At 39.8% G+C, this 16,052-nt stretch overlaps 1 protein-coding gene across 1 annotated transcript; it reads right to left on the bottom strand.

Moving 5' to 3' along the window:
• Window positions 1–191: 191 nt before the first annotated feature.
• On the bottom strand, window positions 192–10,677 carry cunh15orf39 (chromosome unknown C15orf39 homolog). Its single transcript, XM_074678548.1, has 3 exons — window positions 10,197–10,677; window positions 5,048–8,180; window positions 192–1,919 (listed from the first exon to the last, which is right to left on the bottom strand). The coding sequence occupies exons 2-3, from the start codon at window positions 8,136–8,138 to the stop codon at window positions 895–897; spliced, it is 4,116 nt and encodes a 1,371-aa protein (XP_074534649.1). The 5' UTR covers window positions 8,139–8,180; window positions 10,197–10,677; the 3' UTR covers window positions 192–894.
• Window positions 10,678–16,052: the final 5,375 nt, after the last annotated feature.

Genomic DNA, 16,052 nt, shown 5'->3' with positions numbered 1-16,052 from the left:
ACCTCTCACTGATGTTATGTGGGGGAGAAAATAAGTTCAGCAAATTTCTTTTTTACAAACCATACAGAATATTTCTTACTAAAGACTTAGTTAATACGCTGTATGGGTTAACATGATGTATGGACTGGATTGACTTCTTTATGTTTAAATCAAAAAATGTTTTATTAAAATAACTTAATCAAAAGGTTCCAAAGTAAAAAAATACATCCAGCTCAATGATACCAAATGTGAAATTATTACAAACTTATATTGAAAACTTCAAGATTTGTTTTCACAATTTTATAAACATAAGCCTGAGAAACATATCTTTTTACAAAATCATTAAAAAAAAGGTTGGAAGTGAAAGTAGAGAGATCCACAGCGATTTAGCTTGATAGAGTTCCTCATTTAAGGGTACTCGGCGTCATATTCAAATAATAAAGCAACCATAAGGGTACAAATTTATTATCTCTTATGGAGGATCAACAAAAACTGTGATCTGTTGCTGTAAACATACACTTTCTGCCGTAGATTCAAGGTTTATAAGTTTTCGAAGTCTAAGAAATTTGTTTTTGGAGCATTAAATAAACGGTACAGCTGTCTTCAAGTGCTGCCATTAAATTACTGGAAACACTTGAAATGCCATTGGTTGATATGTTGACAATGACACATGTAAAGGGTGCTGCTAAATGTTGGTTAAGGCTGATTCCTAAATTGTTTCCTGTAGCTCTCAGGTGAAGATGAATGAACTCGTTATCAACACACAAACATCCCTGCTTCATTCCTAAAGAAGCCAGGAAGATATGTTTGGCTCATCAGCTCATCAATTAAAGTTATTATGAAAAAGAGTTAACAAATTCACTGTTGAAAGCAAAAACTAAACAAGCATCTACAGTGGACATTTGGGTGGGAACGTTACTCCTCAATTTGGAGCCAGCCTTTCTGATAGTCCATCATAAGCTCCAGGTAGTACTTCCACTCTGGCTCGCTGTCATACCTGACCTCAAATATTGTCTTTAAGGGGTTTGTGTGGGCTTCATGGATCCGCAGCACTTCTCCTCTGTACCACACTTCAGACTTGTCATCCTCTTCATACAGATGACGAATCCTCTTTCCAACAAGGTCTGGGTAGTAGAGCCGCATGGCTCTGCGAGCTCTTTGAACGGCTGAGCGCAGCACCCATCGCCTCCTGTTTTCAGCACTGTGGCAGGCTGACAGGTAGGGGCAGTATTTGATCTTTAAAAACGATCTGTGCTTTCTTCCTGAAGAGCTCTGAAGGGGTCTCAAGCCAGGGTAGAAGTTTCCTGTTCTCTTCCACCTGTGGGTTATCTTGGGAGTCCTCCCATGTATTTCAATCTCACTGCTCACTTCTCTGTTCCCATCATGGACTTGAGAGTTCTCAGAGTCCGTTACAGTTTGGTAGCAGGCATTTTTTTTGTTTAGATCTTTGCTGAACATCCTTCTGAGCCTAAGAACTACACCAGAACAGTTTTTGGATCTGACTGAGGATTTGGCTGGTCTCCAGCACTGACTAACAGAGCTTGTGGATAGTTCTGTTTCTGTGTCACTCGGAGGTGAGGACAGTTCACCCAAGGTTAAAGGACATGTCCAGGAGTTCTCAGAAGCTGGACTCAGTGGAACAGAAGATTCCTGGCCTGCATCCAGAGCGCGCTCCTTTCTAATCGTTTCTGTGTCATCTGCCTTTTCCTCATCAGACAAACTGTTGTCAAGAAACATACGCCTTGAACTGGTCCTCACCCTGCTTTTTATTTGATTCCTGTTCAGACTTGTTTCCAGGTCGTCTGGGTGTCTCTGCGGGTGTGACTCTGCAGGCGAAGCTGGTGACACCATTATATCTGAAGTCACAGGTTTCCTCCAGCTGCCGGTTTCTTCACAACCTTCATCCTTTTCTCTGTTAGCAGGACTGTCAATATCTAATCCTGCAACAATGGGAATATAGCAATTAGGAGAGCATCAAAATGAAGAAAAGAAAAGTATGACATACAGAAATAAGGCAGCTGAAACGTGGGAGGTTATGAGTTAAAAACCTGTCAGTGTGATTCGATACAGAAGGCAGATGCAGAAATATAAATAAATAGAAACCTTCTAAAAGCAAGCCAGAAACAACAGAGTCCAACACCACCTTACACAGGTTTAAAATCAATGCTCCCATAGCACTTATGCAGCACACCCATACAATGAGACACTACTCTATTAATAACAGAAAATATTGTTGGATAGCATTATCCTCAATAAAAGAACTCTCTTTTTTAACAGAGAAAGAAAATAAGGCTGGAGAAAAATCAGCTGCTCCTAGGGAAGCCATGAGTGAGGGACACAGCATTTAAGAAAGAGAAAAAGAGGAAATCTTGTGTTAACTCTACCATGTGCACTGTTAATAAAGTCAGCAGTGAACGGAAATTTCTCAAGCTCAACTGAGTTAGTAAACATATTTGCTGAATAGAAAAAAATGTGATGGGAACCTCTGATGATGCGTTTCATTTACATCAACATATACACTGACAAGGCTATATACAAAGAACCAGCTGATGCCTATGATAACTAATGGTTTCCCCATTTTTAATAGTATCACTTTACCATACCTAAGATAAGAAGAAACAAACATCACCACAACAAGGCCAAATACCCACAACTGCATCAAATGACAAGTCTACAAATTGGCAAGGACCTTCCAGTTAAAATACATGTCCGCACACGTAGGTCATGACGCAAAACATGTTCATAATTCACTGTACTCTGGAGCTGAGAACCAAACTTGCCACATACAAAAGCCATAATTGTGTTATCCAAAATTTCGATTCTAATTCACTGGAGACACTGTTCCATGACTTTTGACAGAATTCCATGGTAAAAGTCAGATTTCTTAAATTATTATCAAAATTCTTTTTTTTTTTTTTATTTGCAAAAATGAGAAAAAAATATCAGAAATCTGACAAAAAAAGTCAAGCCACAAAGCTATTTTTTTTTCAGATTTTTTTCTCAGAATTCTGAGAATTGGACCTGAAATACAACAGATTAAAGTCCAAACTCTAAATTTTTTACTGACTTTCTGACTTTAAAGACAGAATTTAAATCCATTTCCCACAACTTTGAGATTATAAAAAGAATTTAACTTTGTCCCAAAAAAAGAAAACAAAAAGAGATTTAGAACGTTTCTTTCTCTATTTAATTTTTTACCATACTGACCTCAAAAAGCAAAAATTTCAGTGTCTCTTATCTAATTTTGTACAATTTTAACATTGCATGGAGTGGAAAATCAGTACCATTTATTGTATATAATGTATAATAAAGTAATTATCTCATAGCTAGAGGTGTCCCAGTCCGATATTGATATCGGATATCGGTCCGATATCAGCAGAAAAACAAGTATCGGTATCGTATCGAAATGCATCTAAAATCTCCGATATAAGCACTCCAATACAAGCAGTTTCTGTTACCCATTGGTTAATAATAAATGGGTCAGTTTTTCCTTATACCTACTGTTGCTGACTACTGTTCTTTGTTTGAATAATATCACTTAATCAAGCCTTTTCTAACATGACAGACATACTACAAAATAAGTAATAAAAGTATGCATGTTTAATGCTGATATCGTATCAGATTAATATCGGTATCGGCCAATACTCAATGCTGCAGTATCGGTATCGTATAGAAAGTGAAAATGTAATATCGGGACATCCCTACTCAAAGCCCTGCGAACATGTCACTCAAGGAACATTTGGCAAAACAGTCTGTTTCTGAAAACTTCGAGCCTTAAAAAAGGGAAGCTACGTGTCAAAGAGACAATACTAAGAAAAACAGAAATATGTGGTTGTTTCTTTTCTTTTCATGGAATTTGTTGACAACATCAGAAATACAGAATATATCAGACCTAGTTCTTGGTATGTACGTTTTCTCACAGAAAATGTCTTGTTTCGGTTCACTTCCCTCTGTGACTGAACAGCACTTTTGAGGGAAGTGGTCAGTCCAAAGATGATGAGCCACAAAACAACTATGTTTTTCACACTTAATGAAAAGCCCCCCCACCATCATCCCATAGAAATTGCAATGCAATCATGCAAATTATCGTGATTAGTCCCTGAAAGAAGCAGAAGTGTTCTGCTGTCTAATCAGAAGAGCAGAGGAGTGAGATTGGGGGTCAAAGCAAAAGGTAAGTATACCTGGGCTGTCTTTAGGCCACCAGATGAGGTTGATTCTGTAAAAAAATAAATGGATTTTATATTGGAATTTTTTTTTATTCGCCATTCTTCTTTCTTTCATTTTTTAAATTCAACAGGGGCAAATAATAGAGAAAGAGGAATAGTTAAGAACGTTAAGTTAAACAGAATACATCAAGTTTCATAGTCAAAAAATAAATCTGTAAAATATAAACCAGAAGACAGAGTATATCACACTCTGTTCAAAATCTGTAAACTGACACAGAAAAGCAGGAAGTGCTGCTGCTGCTGTGTTGGTCGTGTTGTTAGTATCTCATAGATACAGACAAAAATGTTTCCAAGGAATTTACGAAACAGGACTGTCGAAGCAGTTCACATGAATTTCTACATACAATGATGAGAACACTTCCTTTTGGCATGACCAAGCATTAAAGCAACATATTTTCTGAATGAATGACCTCAAAAAATATTTGACGTGTTATGGTGTGTGACTAGTATGCGGTCCAGCTTGTTTGATTTGATTGGATTGGTTGAAATCTTCTGAGTACTGGAACATATTTCACTTATTTATTTTTTACCATGTTTGGAAAAATTTTATTTGAGTTTAATAATTCAGCTACACATTGTTTTAAGATCACTTTTCCTTCATGGCTGCTTCAGCAGGGGGCATGTTACTGCGTGATGGAGAAGGTAACTTATCAGAGTTGTTACTCTTTGCAACACCTCTTGTTTGAGCAACCATCATTACAAAAAAACGTCAAAAATATCTTGAAAGGGTAAAAACTACAAAATCTAGAGCCAGTGCTGCATTGAAGCTTCTCTCGCTTCTTTTGTCAGTGCTTCACATTTAAATCACACTCCTCCTAACCCTGACACAAGCTTGCACTCACCAAGGCGGTTGCAGACACAGGTGTAGTACATCAGGTTGACCACATCCAAGTAGATGTCCGGTAGGTGTTTCAGAGACATCAGTCTCCTGAGCCTGGATGAGCAGGCCCGTTTGTGGAGCTGGATGAGGATTTTCTCTTCAGACAGCGTGGTGGGTCGCAGCTTCACGTTGTGCTCCTGCAGGACCTGATCTATGAAGCTGCCCTGGACGGTTGGAAATAGTAGTTCCTTCACCACCAGCATGGGGAGGAACACCGCCCCGGTCCGCATGACATGCGGAAAAGGACAGCGCTCCTGAGCAGTGTACTCTCTCAATCGCTCTAGCAGCTTTTGAAGAGCTCGTTTCAGCTCCTCATTGATCCAGACCTCTCTGGCTTTAATCCCCAACAGACAAGACACCTTCTTGACTTTGGCTGTTGGAGACTCTGGTTCACTCAGCTCAAGCTGAGACAGCCAGGTTTTGAGGTCTTGCTTTGAAGAGGACAGCACAGATTTAGATACGAGCTTGCAGAGGGACTGGTGCAACTCATAGAAGTGCTGGCGGACTGGTGTTTGGGGCTTAAGTTTTGGTACAGCCTCAGTTCTTTGTATTACAGGTGTGTTTTCTGGAGGCAGAACAGGACGAGAGTGGTTTGTTCCATTGAAAAGGATGTTGTATTTGGAAAGTTTTAGACACTGGGGAGGAATATTTTTGAATTTCAGTCTGTCCTCAGGTCGTTGAGGTGCAGTGCCTGATGTAGGATGCAGGACTGATGCATCACCAACAGAAGAGGAGTCCATCTTTGCTGTCTCTTTACAATGTTTAGGCTCTTCGGGAGTTGGATTTTGCTCTTCTTTTGATGGTTTATGCTCATATTCATCAGGATCAACTTTTTTTATCACCAGCATAGGCACTCTGTTGGACAATCCAGTATCTTCTGACTCTTTCTTTATTCTTACTTCACAGCAATCCTTTTGGATGACACAAGTCTTGTCAGAGTTTTCTGTGTCTGATGGATCTACTTTTTCCACTTTGACAGGTTTTATGTCAGGCATTTCTGAGTGAAGTCTATCAGCTGGGGTACCTGGATCAGTTTCTTTGGAAGCTGCACAAACAACAGGCTGCTGCTCATCTCCATGTGACTTTTTCTCTTTGATGTCTGCCTTGCTTTTGACCTCCCTGAGCCGAGGTGACTGGGTGGTCCTCTGAGACACTCTGTCAGTAAATAACAGTCCAGGGGCCTGACAGTGCGCTTGGTAAGGCGCCAGACTGAAAACATTGTCAATAACTGGCATAGGAGGACAATCAGCTCGATCTTTCTGTTTTACACTCTCCATTTTCAGCTTTTGTCTCTTCTTGAGGAGTTCCACCTCACATAACTCCCTGTCCTCCTCTTTTATTATCTCAGGAGAAGATGACTGGGATACGCTTCGTTTCAGACACCCTCTAGCTGAGGCAGAGCCTGGCCTCTGCATGGGACTGTCTTTTTTTTCTGGTGCAACACCAGGAGACAAAATAAGTTTTGGGAAACCTGCAACAACTGGATGAATTTGACCTGACTTGTGGTGCAGTGACTGTGGAAGCCATGCTCCTTGGGAAACAGATAGGCCTTTTGCTTGAATTGGACATCTAACCTGGGCTTCAAGGGGGGAATAGTCCAGCACAGGCGGGTTTACGTGCAGGTCAGGGAGCGGTGGGGGAAAAAATCTGTGCACTTGATTGACAGGTGTTGTGATGCTGGGTTGGCTTATGTGCCGAGGGGGACTGTTTTGATCTAAGTGTAGGAACGGGAAATTGGTCTGTGATAGGCTTGTACTGGGTTTGTCTTTATGCAGGTTGGTTGCAGATGGCATAGTGAGATCTAAGTAATGAGTTGACTGAGAACCATTTACACGATTAGAGTTCAATATGTCTCTCAAATGGCTTGGATTTGAATGAAATCTAGAAGTTGTCTGGTCAAAGCTCCTCATGACTGGATGATTATGCAAAGCTTCATTTGACAAAGGTGGAGGAATTTCACCGTGAAGCAAGTGAGGCACCATGTAATGCTCTCTGTGGTGTGGGATTTTGTGCTTAAGAATCACAGGGACTTCTTCCCTCTGCTTACTGCCAGTGTCTTTACACGGTGTCCTGTTTTCTACCTCCACATTTGCCTGGGGGTAGTAAAACACTGGGTGCTGTGCTATCTGGCCATATTTGGACATGGGAGAGTGTTTCTGATAAACCTCTGAGGTCATATGCTCGTATGGAGGATGGGAGGGGTAGAAACTGGGGAAGACTTTGGGAGAAGTCTGTAATCGCTGGCTCTGCTCACTCAAAGAACCAAACACAGTATGGGGCAGGGCGCAGGGGTAGCTGCTGCAGTTTGGATCAATCATTGCAGGGAAGGTCCTCACTCTACTAGGGCTGTACGTCCCCACTGTCATCCTCTTCAGTGCCTCTGCACCAGGCTCAAGCTGTAAGCTCCTCTGTTGCAGCAGTGCATCATGAGCCTTTGCTCTTTCAGCATCAGTTTGCATCAACTCATGCTCGTACACAGGGTTTGGTATCCTCAGAGGGCCATGCTCCATGCTGTACTGATGCCTTATCACACAACCCAGCTCATTACAACAAGGGTTGAGTCCATAAATTGGCCTGGGAATTGCAAGATAAACAGGCTTTTCAGACGGTGGCGATGAAGTCTCACCTCCATGTTTTTGTTTCCTGCCAGCCGCCGCTGTGGCAGTTACGGGGCTGCTCATCCCAGGATTTTTAGAGTAAAGTGTGAACCCCTGTTTCACTGCAGCGTGATGCAGAGAGGAAGAATGGCCTTCCTCTGACGATTTGCTGTCTTGCCTGTAAATTATGTGGTTTTGTCCTTCCATGCCAGAGAGGTGACTCACAGGATTTCTGGCAATGAGCAGAGAGGTCTTCGTGTTGCTCCATGGAGTGAACCCTACGGCTTCCTTCCCTTTCGGGTCATACGTTAAATAGGCCCCGCTATACTGCAGAGTCGGCATGCCCCGCATATCTGGAATAATATTTGGTTTTGACAGTCTTGTCCCGTCATACAATGGCATCTTTCTTTCTAAAAATGAGCCTGCGGGGCTCTGAATGGATTGGCTGCTCATCATGTAGTAACTTTGCTCTGACAGTGTTTTGAAATGGCTCCAGACCTGAGAACAAATAAAATAGAAACAGCATTAAAGACTTACATTTATCATTTAAATTTCATGCTGGAGTACTTCAGGGGATCTGCAATTTGATAAGCTTGAATACACTCTCAAGTTATTTGATAACTACTTAGCTTAAAGGCATTATTTGAAACGGTTGCGAATTTTGCGGTTTATCACATGGTCGCATCAGCTGATGCACAGTGAAGGAAGCAAAATTCAATAAGTGTCCTAAAGTTGTGTAAGCGTGTCCGTGTGTGGGTGGAGATGTGGAGAGGCTGATTCACAACTTAATGCAAGTTATGTTGGTAAACGAGGGAGGCTAAGAAAGACATTTCCTCAAGATATAAATGTGACTGATCTATCAGAGGCTACAAACACAAACCAAAGCTCACTTTACAGTTGAATAAAATATGAATTCCATGGGCCCTGATTTAGCACAGTCAGTGGATCTGAAGCCCCATGTGCAGAGGGAAAGCCCTTGACCCTTACAAAGATCCGGTGCAACACCCAGCTCTATCCTCCACATATTACCTGTTTCACTTTAGCTGTTCTGTCAAACAAAACTAAAGAAAAAAAATTATATAAATATCATAACAAGAGTACTCCAAACTGCCGTAGGATTGAATTACTGTTGGTTTAGATTGTAAAAGAATGAGTCATCACACCAAAGAGCTTGAGTTTCACTTGACATCAGACGGGATCAAACCTGATCCAACACGTCCTTCATGTCTAATGTCTGTCAAGAGACCAAATACTGAAGTGCAATGTTTGGTTTCAATTCTGCATGTAATTGACCACTAACCTTCAGTCACGCAGTTTTGTTTTTGCATGCACTTCTCTTAAAGTTACTTGAAAACTTGTGGCAAACATGGATGTGACTCTTAGCTTAGGAGACAGAACACTGGAAGTCTATAACAAGGACCTGGGAAGGTGTAACCCAGTTTTACAAGCCACTTTAAATCCTTTTTGTACCACTTCATTTTAGAAAAAGGTCAAGTGTCGTCATATGCTAAACATCCCCAAAGCCTTTCCATTCGTAACTAAGAAAAGAGCTTCTGGCTAAAAAAGATGAAGAAGTGATAATATCTATTGCAAATCTTTAGTCTGTGATAAGGATGGAAAGAATTAAGCACCAAAGAGTGTGAGTGTAACTCCACAAAAACCACTTTAAACCCTGATCTCTGGGTGCTACCAGATGAGATCAGTGTATCCTGTTTACACCTTAATGTACCAAAGATACCTAGGCCTATATCTGCAGACTGAGATGAAATGTGTGGTTTTTTGAGAGGAGGAAGCTGTGCAGAGCTGATAGCTGCAGTGTGTGTGTGTGTGTGTGTGTGTGTGTGTGTGTGTGTGTGTGTGTGTGTGTGTGTGTGTGTGTGTGTGTGTGTGTGTGTGTGTGTGTGTCCGCACTCTCCTTCCTCTTTGCGGGTTACATGTGGTGTCTTCAACCGTCCAAACCGTCAGTCAAACACTCAAAAGCACGTGAGAAGATTGTTATTAAGTAACTCATTCTATCGAGTGTTAAAGTTACAAATTAAATAAAGGTATTGCCGAGTTCTTATTGACTTTGAAGTCAATAAAATCGATCACATGAAATCACGTCTAGAAACACGCTTTCTCTGACAGGCAGTAGAGTTATAATGCGACTCCATGCAGGGGAAAGCAAAACGTTTCGCTTTGTGTTGGCAGCGAGACTTTTCCCAAGTCAACATAAGGCGCAGATCATATGGAAATATTAAACGCGCGAGTGCTCTTACACAGTGCCAGTAATTTCCATACAGGCAGTGAATGCGCCGGAGATCAAAACCACATTGTGGGCTAAAAACACACACTTTCACACAAGGATGTTTCGCACTAGTTTCATTGGGGGTGGTTCATGATATGTCATACCATGCCGCCTTAAAGGACACCATAGTGGGTTCGCACTGTAGGTATGTGTTTCAATATTTGTATAATGATAGCTACCTGTTCATTTGGACACTGCATTATTAGCCGAATCAAATGTTTTCTTACCTTTCTGGTGTGATAACTTTTAACGACGAATCCATGCACCAAAACTTCCTCTTGTCGACTCTGTCAGTCCGTGTGTACAAAACTCCCACGAAATGAAAAGGGTGCACGTCAGAGCGTCTCTCGCAGAGTCAACGCGGCTTTGGGTGAAGTTAACCGACTGAAGACAAGACAAAAGGGAGGAGGATGGTCTTTGATCAATAGGCGGAGACTTACTCTCTGTCAATCCACGATTTGTTTTCGACGCACATGTGATGTTTCCACACTGCTCACATCCTCACTTTTATTGGCTTTGTCCCACATGCCAGGCCTGCTGGCAGCTGATGCCACCTTGAAATGAGCACTGAGTACTTATCGATTAGTTCAGATACACAAAAGTCAGACTCAACCTGTTTTACAGGCAGCTTTTTCTGGGTTACCGTCCTTGTACGTTCCCATCAAACAAGAGATGCATTCCTCTATGATATTCCCCGGTTACTAATAAAAGTAAGAATGGGTTTTCTGATTAGTTCAATCCAATAAAAGTAAAACTGGCTATGTATTTATAGTTCTGTTCTGTTTTGTTTTGTTTTGTTTTGTTTGGCAAATTAAGTCACTTCTGACATAAATTACCTTAGTTGCATTCCTGGAAAGTGGTAATAGATGAGTTTGTTCAAATTTAACTATACAGTTTTGATCACAGTTTTATACAAAATGAACAAAAAGAAACAAACTAATGCAAGGATTTATTAAGAGGCTTTCTAAACCCCTGTGATAAAGTCTCTCTGTTAATTCAGACATGCCATGTGGACAGAACAGCAAAGACGTTTTAAACAAACATTTCTAAATTCCTTTCTTCAACAAACATTTAATCATTATGACTCTTGGCTGTGGAAATGGACTGTTCATTTAGCACTCAGTATCCATAGCAGCGGTTGGAGCATTTATATTTCCATTAACAGAAACAATCAGTCCTGCTCCTGATGGTCTCGTTTGCTTCAAATGAACTTGATCATACAGATGAATTATTGATAAATTAAGCCATACACCTCATTTCAAAGGGAAGGGAGAAGTCAGATATATCCAACTCTTTCATATCTAACAAAAGAAAAAAAGATGACATTTTTAACAATAGCCAACACTGACTGAGTTCTCTTGACACAATGGTTTGGATTTGTCTTATGACTGGGGTCCAAAGTGATGGCATGGTTAGACATCCACTCTCTTTAAAGAAACATGGTGTAAGGGTATGTTACAAGCCCATTAATCAGCATTTATTGGGAATATAAGCACAACATGTCTTTAAATTGCTCAGGTTTAACATTCATGGGGAGGAAGTATCCAGCTCAGCCCACCATGCACTGACCTCATCCTAATGTAGTTAATGGTTGACTTTGGCCAACCAAAATTAAAATCAGGTTAGCCATTACCTCAAAAGGTAAGAAGGGGTAAAACTGTGTTTTGCCATCTCTTCTATCCATTATCATGCCTCACAATTTAGTTATTTACCACTCATATTAACATGTAAAACACCACTTAATGACAATGTTAAATCACTCTGAAATAGTATTTTTTTCAGTCATTACTACCACTATTTCCACATGGTATTAGCTTCAACAATACCATAGCTTAGTGGAAAAGGCTGGGGTTTTGGTACCATTTAAAAAAAATGACAAGAACAAAGTGTGAAGGAAAAGCTTCCTCATCTCACATGAATTTGACTAAGTGTACAGGCCACATCATGTTAATAGTGAGGGTTCAAGTTACACAAGGAATAAAAGACTGTGCTTTGCATAGAACCTATTTTTTTATTTCATCACACATGCTTGTTTTGTTTTCCACAGAAAAACTGATAAAAACAGAAAACAGCAGTAAAACAGAAGGACGTTTTACTGTTGACTTGAGATAAAAGGGCAACATAATATTTTTCAGTCAACTAAAACCATGGACTGTATAATAAATGGACACTGTTGGGGAGACCCGGGCTTGTTGTCGCATTTTGCCCACTCTTGTTTATTTATTTGAATCAGTACATCAGGTTAAAAACATATGTGTACCAGAGGAAAGACCTAAGTCTCATGTATATATTTTGCATTCATGTCATTGTCAAATTTCGTATCTAATTAAACAAGGACGAAATTATGTTTTGTTTTATTTTTTTGAAAGTGAACACTGAAGTCAGGATAAGTAAAATGTTTATCAGCCAGCTTGAAAAAGTCACTGAATACAGCACTGATCAAACTTAAAGACTGATCCTAACGATATCTGCAGACTGTCAAAAAAGAAGAAAAAAAAGAGATGCTGCTTTAAGAAGTTTTTGAACCATTCCTTTTTCTTTTTCAGTCCAATTTTGTGTGAAATGCATACTTCTCAAACTGCAGCTCCAACTCTTGGATAAAAACCTGCCGTGGTGATTTGCACCCAGCCACTCTCGGACAGCTGATCTCTGTTTCAGCTGGGGTGAATGTCTTGGTGATGAGTCAAAGTACAGTAGTTGATATAAAAGTCCTTCGCAGTACCCCTAATTTAATAATGTGCCAGCATCACCTGCCTCACTGCCCTCAGCATCATGTAGCCATGCCTGGTTTATCTATTATTACTCCTGACCATGTCTTCTCTCCTTCTCTTCTCTTCCAGTTGTCACATGTGACAGCTAACCCCCAAATGACTGACACATGTTCACACCACTGTAGGGATTTTTTTCTGAAAGGTCATTTTGAAATATGTCAAGTTCATATTTTAAATTTGGGTTGTTCAAAATGGTTAATTGATGTTCACCTTAGACACACAGACATAAAAATAACGATAAAAGGTACAGTTATAAACCTCAACATGCCGCTAACAGCCACACGAGAGAACCAGATGCAACAAGCTCGAAGCAGTCTGTAGAGTTAAAACTGGTGTTTTCAAGGTGAAAATGCAGGCACCACTTCATCCTCACTGAGAACAAGTGAAGTGTTACATCCCAAAGTAAAACCCGCTCAACATTTGAATTCGTTTACATATTTTATGATTTAACAAGAATGTAACCAATTACATTAATGAAAAAGTAATTTTGTTGGTAATTCAATTAAATTTTTTAAAAGGTAACAAGTAACTATGACCAATAACTTCTGTTAAGTTGTTTGCCCAACACTGGTGTCACAGTCATAGGCTACTGCTACACTAAAACCAACAATTGATCATTTTGAATAAAACACTTCCAATTGCTGGACAACAGACTGTTTTTAGACTTAGTCTTTATCAATCAACATAGGGCAGTAGTTTTTTATTTATTTATTTTTTCAATCTTAATGTTAACTAAGACAAAATGCTTACATGCTCTTAAGTTAGCACACTAAATAAACAAATTGATGTTAAGCTTTGTGCAAACATTTCTCTTAGACTGAATAAAACTGGATATTGTCTCAGTGATGTCATTCGCAGTTGAGTTTTGAACCCCATTGATAGTGGTCGCTATATTAGAAATGCTGGCTCAAGAGGCGCCTAGACACCTAGACTCGTTGCCAACTACTACAGTGTGTCTTCCTGTCAGTACATATTGAACTCTTTTCAGATCTTTTATTTGGTTATGGCAGAATCTGTGGCAAAATGCAGAGCAGGTTCCAGTGCAGCGATTTGTGGGGATGGGGCAAATTCCAAATTTCCATTCTCAAACGTTTCTTTACCCAATCCAAAATGTTTGGCTTGGAAAAATTCAAAGTAAATTTTTGTAATACATGACTTTTCGTTTCCGCCAGGTAGCATTACAGTATATCGTACAGCATCATGAAACTTAAAAACTAAAACACTGGAGAAACACTGCGAATTCACATCAAGGATTTACAGTCTAAAGTAAGAATAAAGCAGACCAGCAATATCATTAACCTAAATTCTTCCACTAGCTTGATTTACCCTCTGAATGAGTTCATTTCTTGTTCCCCTTGCATCATCCCTCTTCACCTGAGAGTTGAAGGCTGATTTGTGCACCCCACGGGACTGCCACAGTTTAGTCTAGACAAGTTAGTGACTTCCATCAGTCCCTGTGGCCTTGCAGGTTAGAGAGAAACGCTTGTCAGAGGGGGTTGACTCGAGGCAGTGAGCTGTCTCCATGGAGCACATTTGCATCTCCTCTGTTTCCAGTTACTATGGCATTATCGCTTAAGGCTAACCAACACAAGGCATCAAGGGGCTGACTGGGTACCACATGGGTATAACAACACAAATCTTCAGAAATATACTGCAAAAAAATATCAACTACACACACAGGGATCTCTCCCAGGTGTTTCTTACCTGGAAGTTTAGAAAGAGTAAAGAAACGTTGCAGTTTAGAAATAGTAAGTTAACCTGGAAGGTTAGAAAGAGTTGGTAAACAGTTGCTTTCGACAGTAAACACAGGAGCAGTGCACCTTTCGAAGACAGGATTCTTTATCCCCCCGCTCCCCGTCTCTTTTATCTCCTAACTTAGGCAATTATTGACTTGGAGCATTATCAGCTTTCAAAGGTTAGTCTGTCTTACACTTCTGAATATAATTTCAATATCTAACTTTTTTGGCATAATAGCACACTTCTGATGAATAATTGCGAAATAATGTAGATCAATGCACTTTGTTGTGCCCTCCAAGCTCACATGCCACTGATTAGCCAGGCATCAACAACAGCTGTGTAAACATGACAAAATAGATGACACAATGTTACCTAGCTTTAATTCTTTTTATATGGATGACATTGTGCCCTAACTTTCTACCTGCCTCGTGAAGGGACTGATCACATGCTTTACCAAAAAAAGTAGGGCGATACACTCACGCACACACACAAACAAAAAGAGCTCTAAAAGAAGCAAAGGAGCAACCTGACTTTTCATTAAACTACCTCTTGTTGTCACAGCCTACACCATGTCTTTTTTATTTTTGTGTTTATTTAAACCACTATAGCCTATAGTTATATGTGAGAAGCTACATAGGTACCCTATTTCATTGTGACAAATTGAAAATTATGTTGTTTTACATCATACCTCACATCAACTGCAAACTAAAATAAACAACTGATGAAGCTGAACATCCATTCAGAGAAAATAAACTATAAATGCTATGTTTTGATCTAATACTACAGGACAAAAGGTGTGATTGCATCAGACCAAAAAGACTCAGAAGCTACCCTTTTACTTTAGAAACGATTCTGTCATGCAATGTTGAGTAATTTGTGGTTTAATCTATCTGTGTTATGTAACTTAGAGAAAGAGGTAAATATCAAAAGCCTTTTGCCTACTTCTTGTCTTGAACAACATGACAGAGCTTCACATGAAATATCATCCTGGACAAGATGCAATCTTTTTTAACCTTGTCAAAACACTCGAGATAAGCTACATCATCATTCACAACCCTCTCTGACGCACCTGCCGTGCAAAGTAAATGGCGAGGGGGAAAGAATAGGATTTGGACTTGACCTGCTGCTGATGAGGACAGCATGGGAGGGCAGCAGCTGTGTATAGAGAGCAGAGGTGTTTTAGGGGAATGGGGTAAAGTACGATGACCAGATTAAAGCGGTTTTCAAATGAACACCTTGTAAGGTAAAGACCTATTAAAAATACGATAAAATAATGTGAAATTTTGATCCAACCAACTCAAGACTGTATCGCTGAGTGAAATGACTAATATATGTATGTAATATGATGTAACAAAGCTCTGGAAATGGAAATGCATACAAATAATTCACTTTGCTTTTTTTAATTAATCATAGTTGCTTCAACATATGACGATGTCAAGTCATGTGCCAATATTTGCAAAAGCAAAACACAAACACAGAACCGTTTTGAACATGGCTTCGAGTGGTCAAAGACTAGAAAAGTGCTATATTAGCACAAGTTTAGTGTATTTATTTATTCTATTTATTAATAAATAT

This window comes from Halichoeres trimaculatus, unplaced genomic scaffold, assembly GCF_033239565.1.
Source record: "Halichoeres trimaculatus isolate MK-OKI-2021-1 unplaced genomic scaffold, fHalTri1.1 fHalTri1_scaffold_10, whole genome shotgun sequence".
Taxonomy (NCBI): domain Eukaryota; kingdom Metazoa; phylum Chordata; class Actinopteri; order Labriformes; family Labridae; genus Halichoeres; species Halichoeres trimaculatus.
This window is presented reverse-complemented; position numbering and strand designations above follow the sequence as displayed.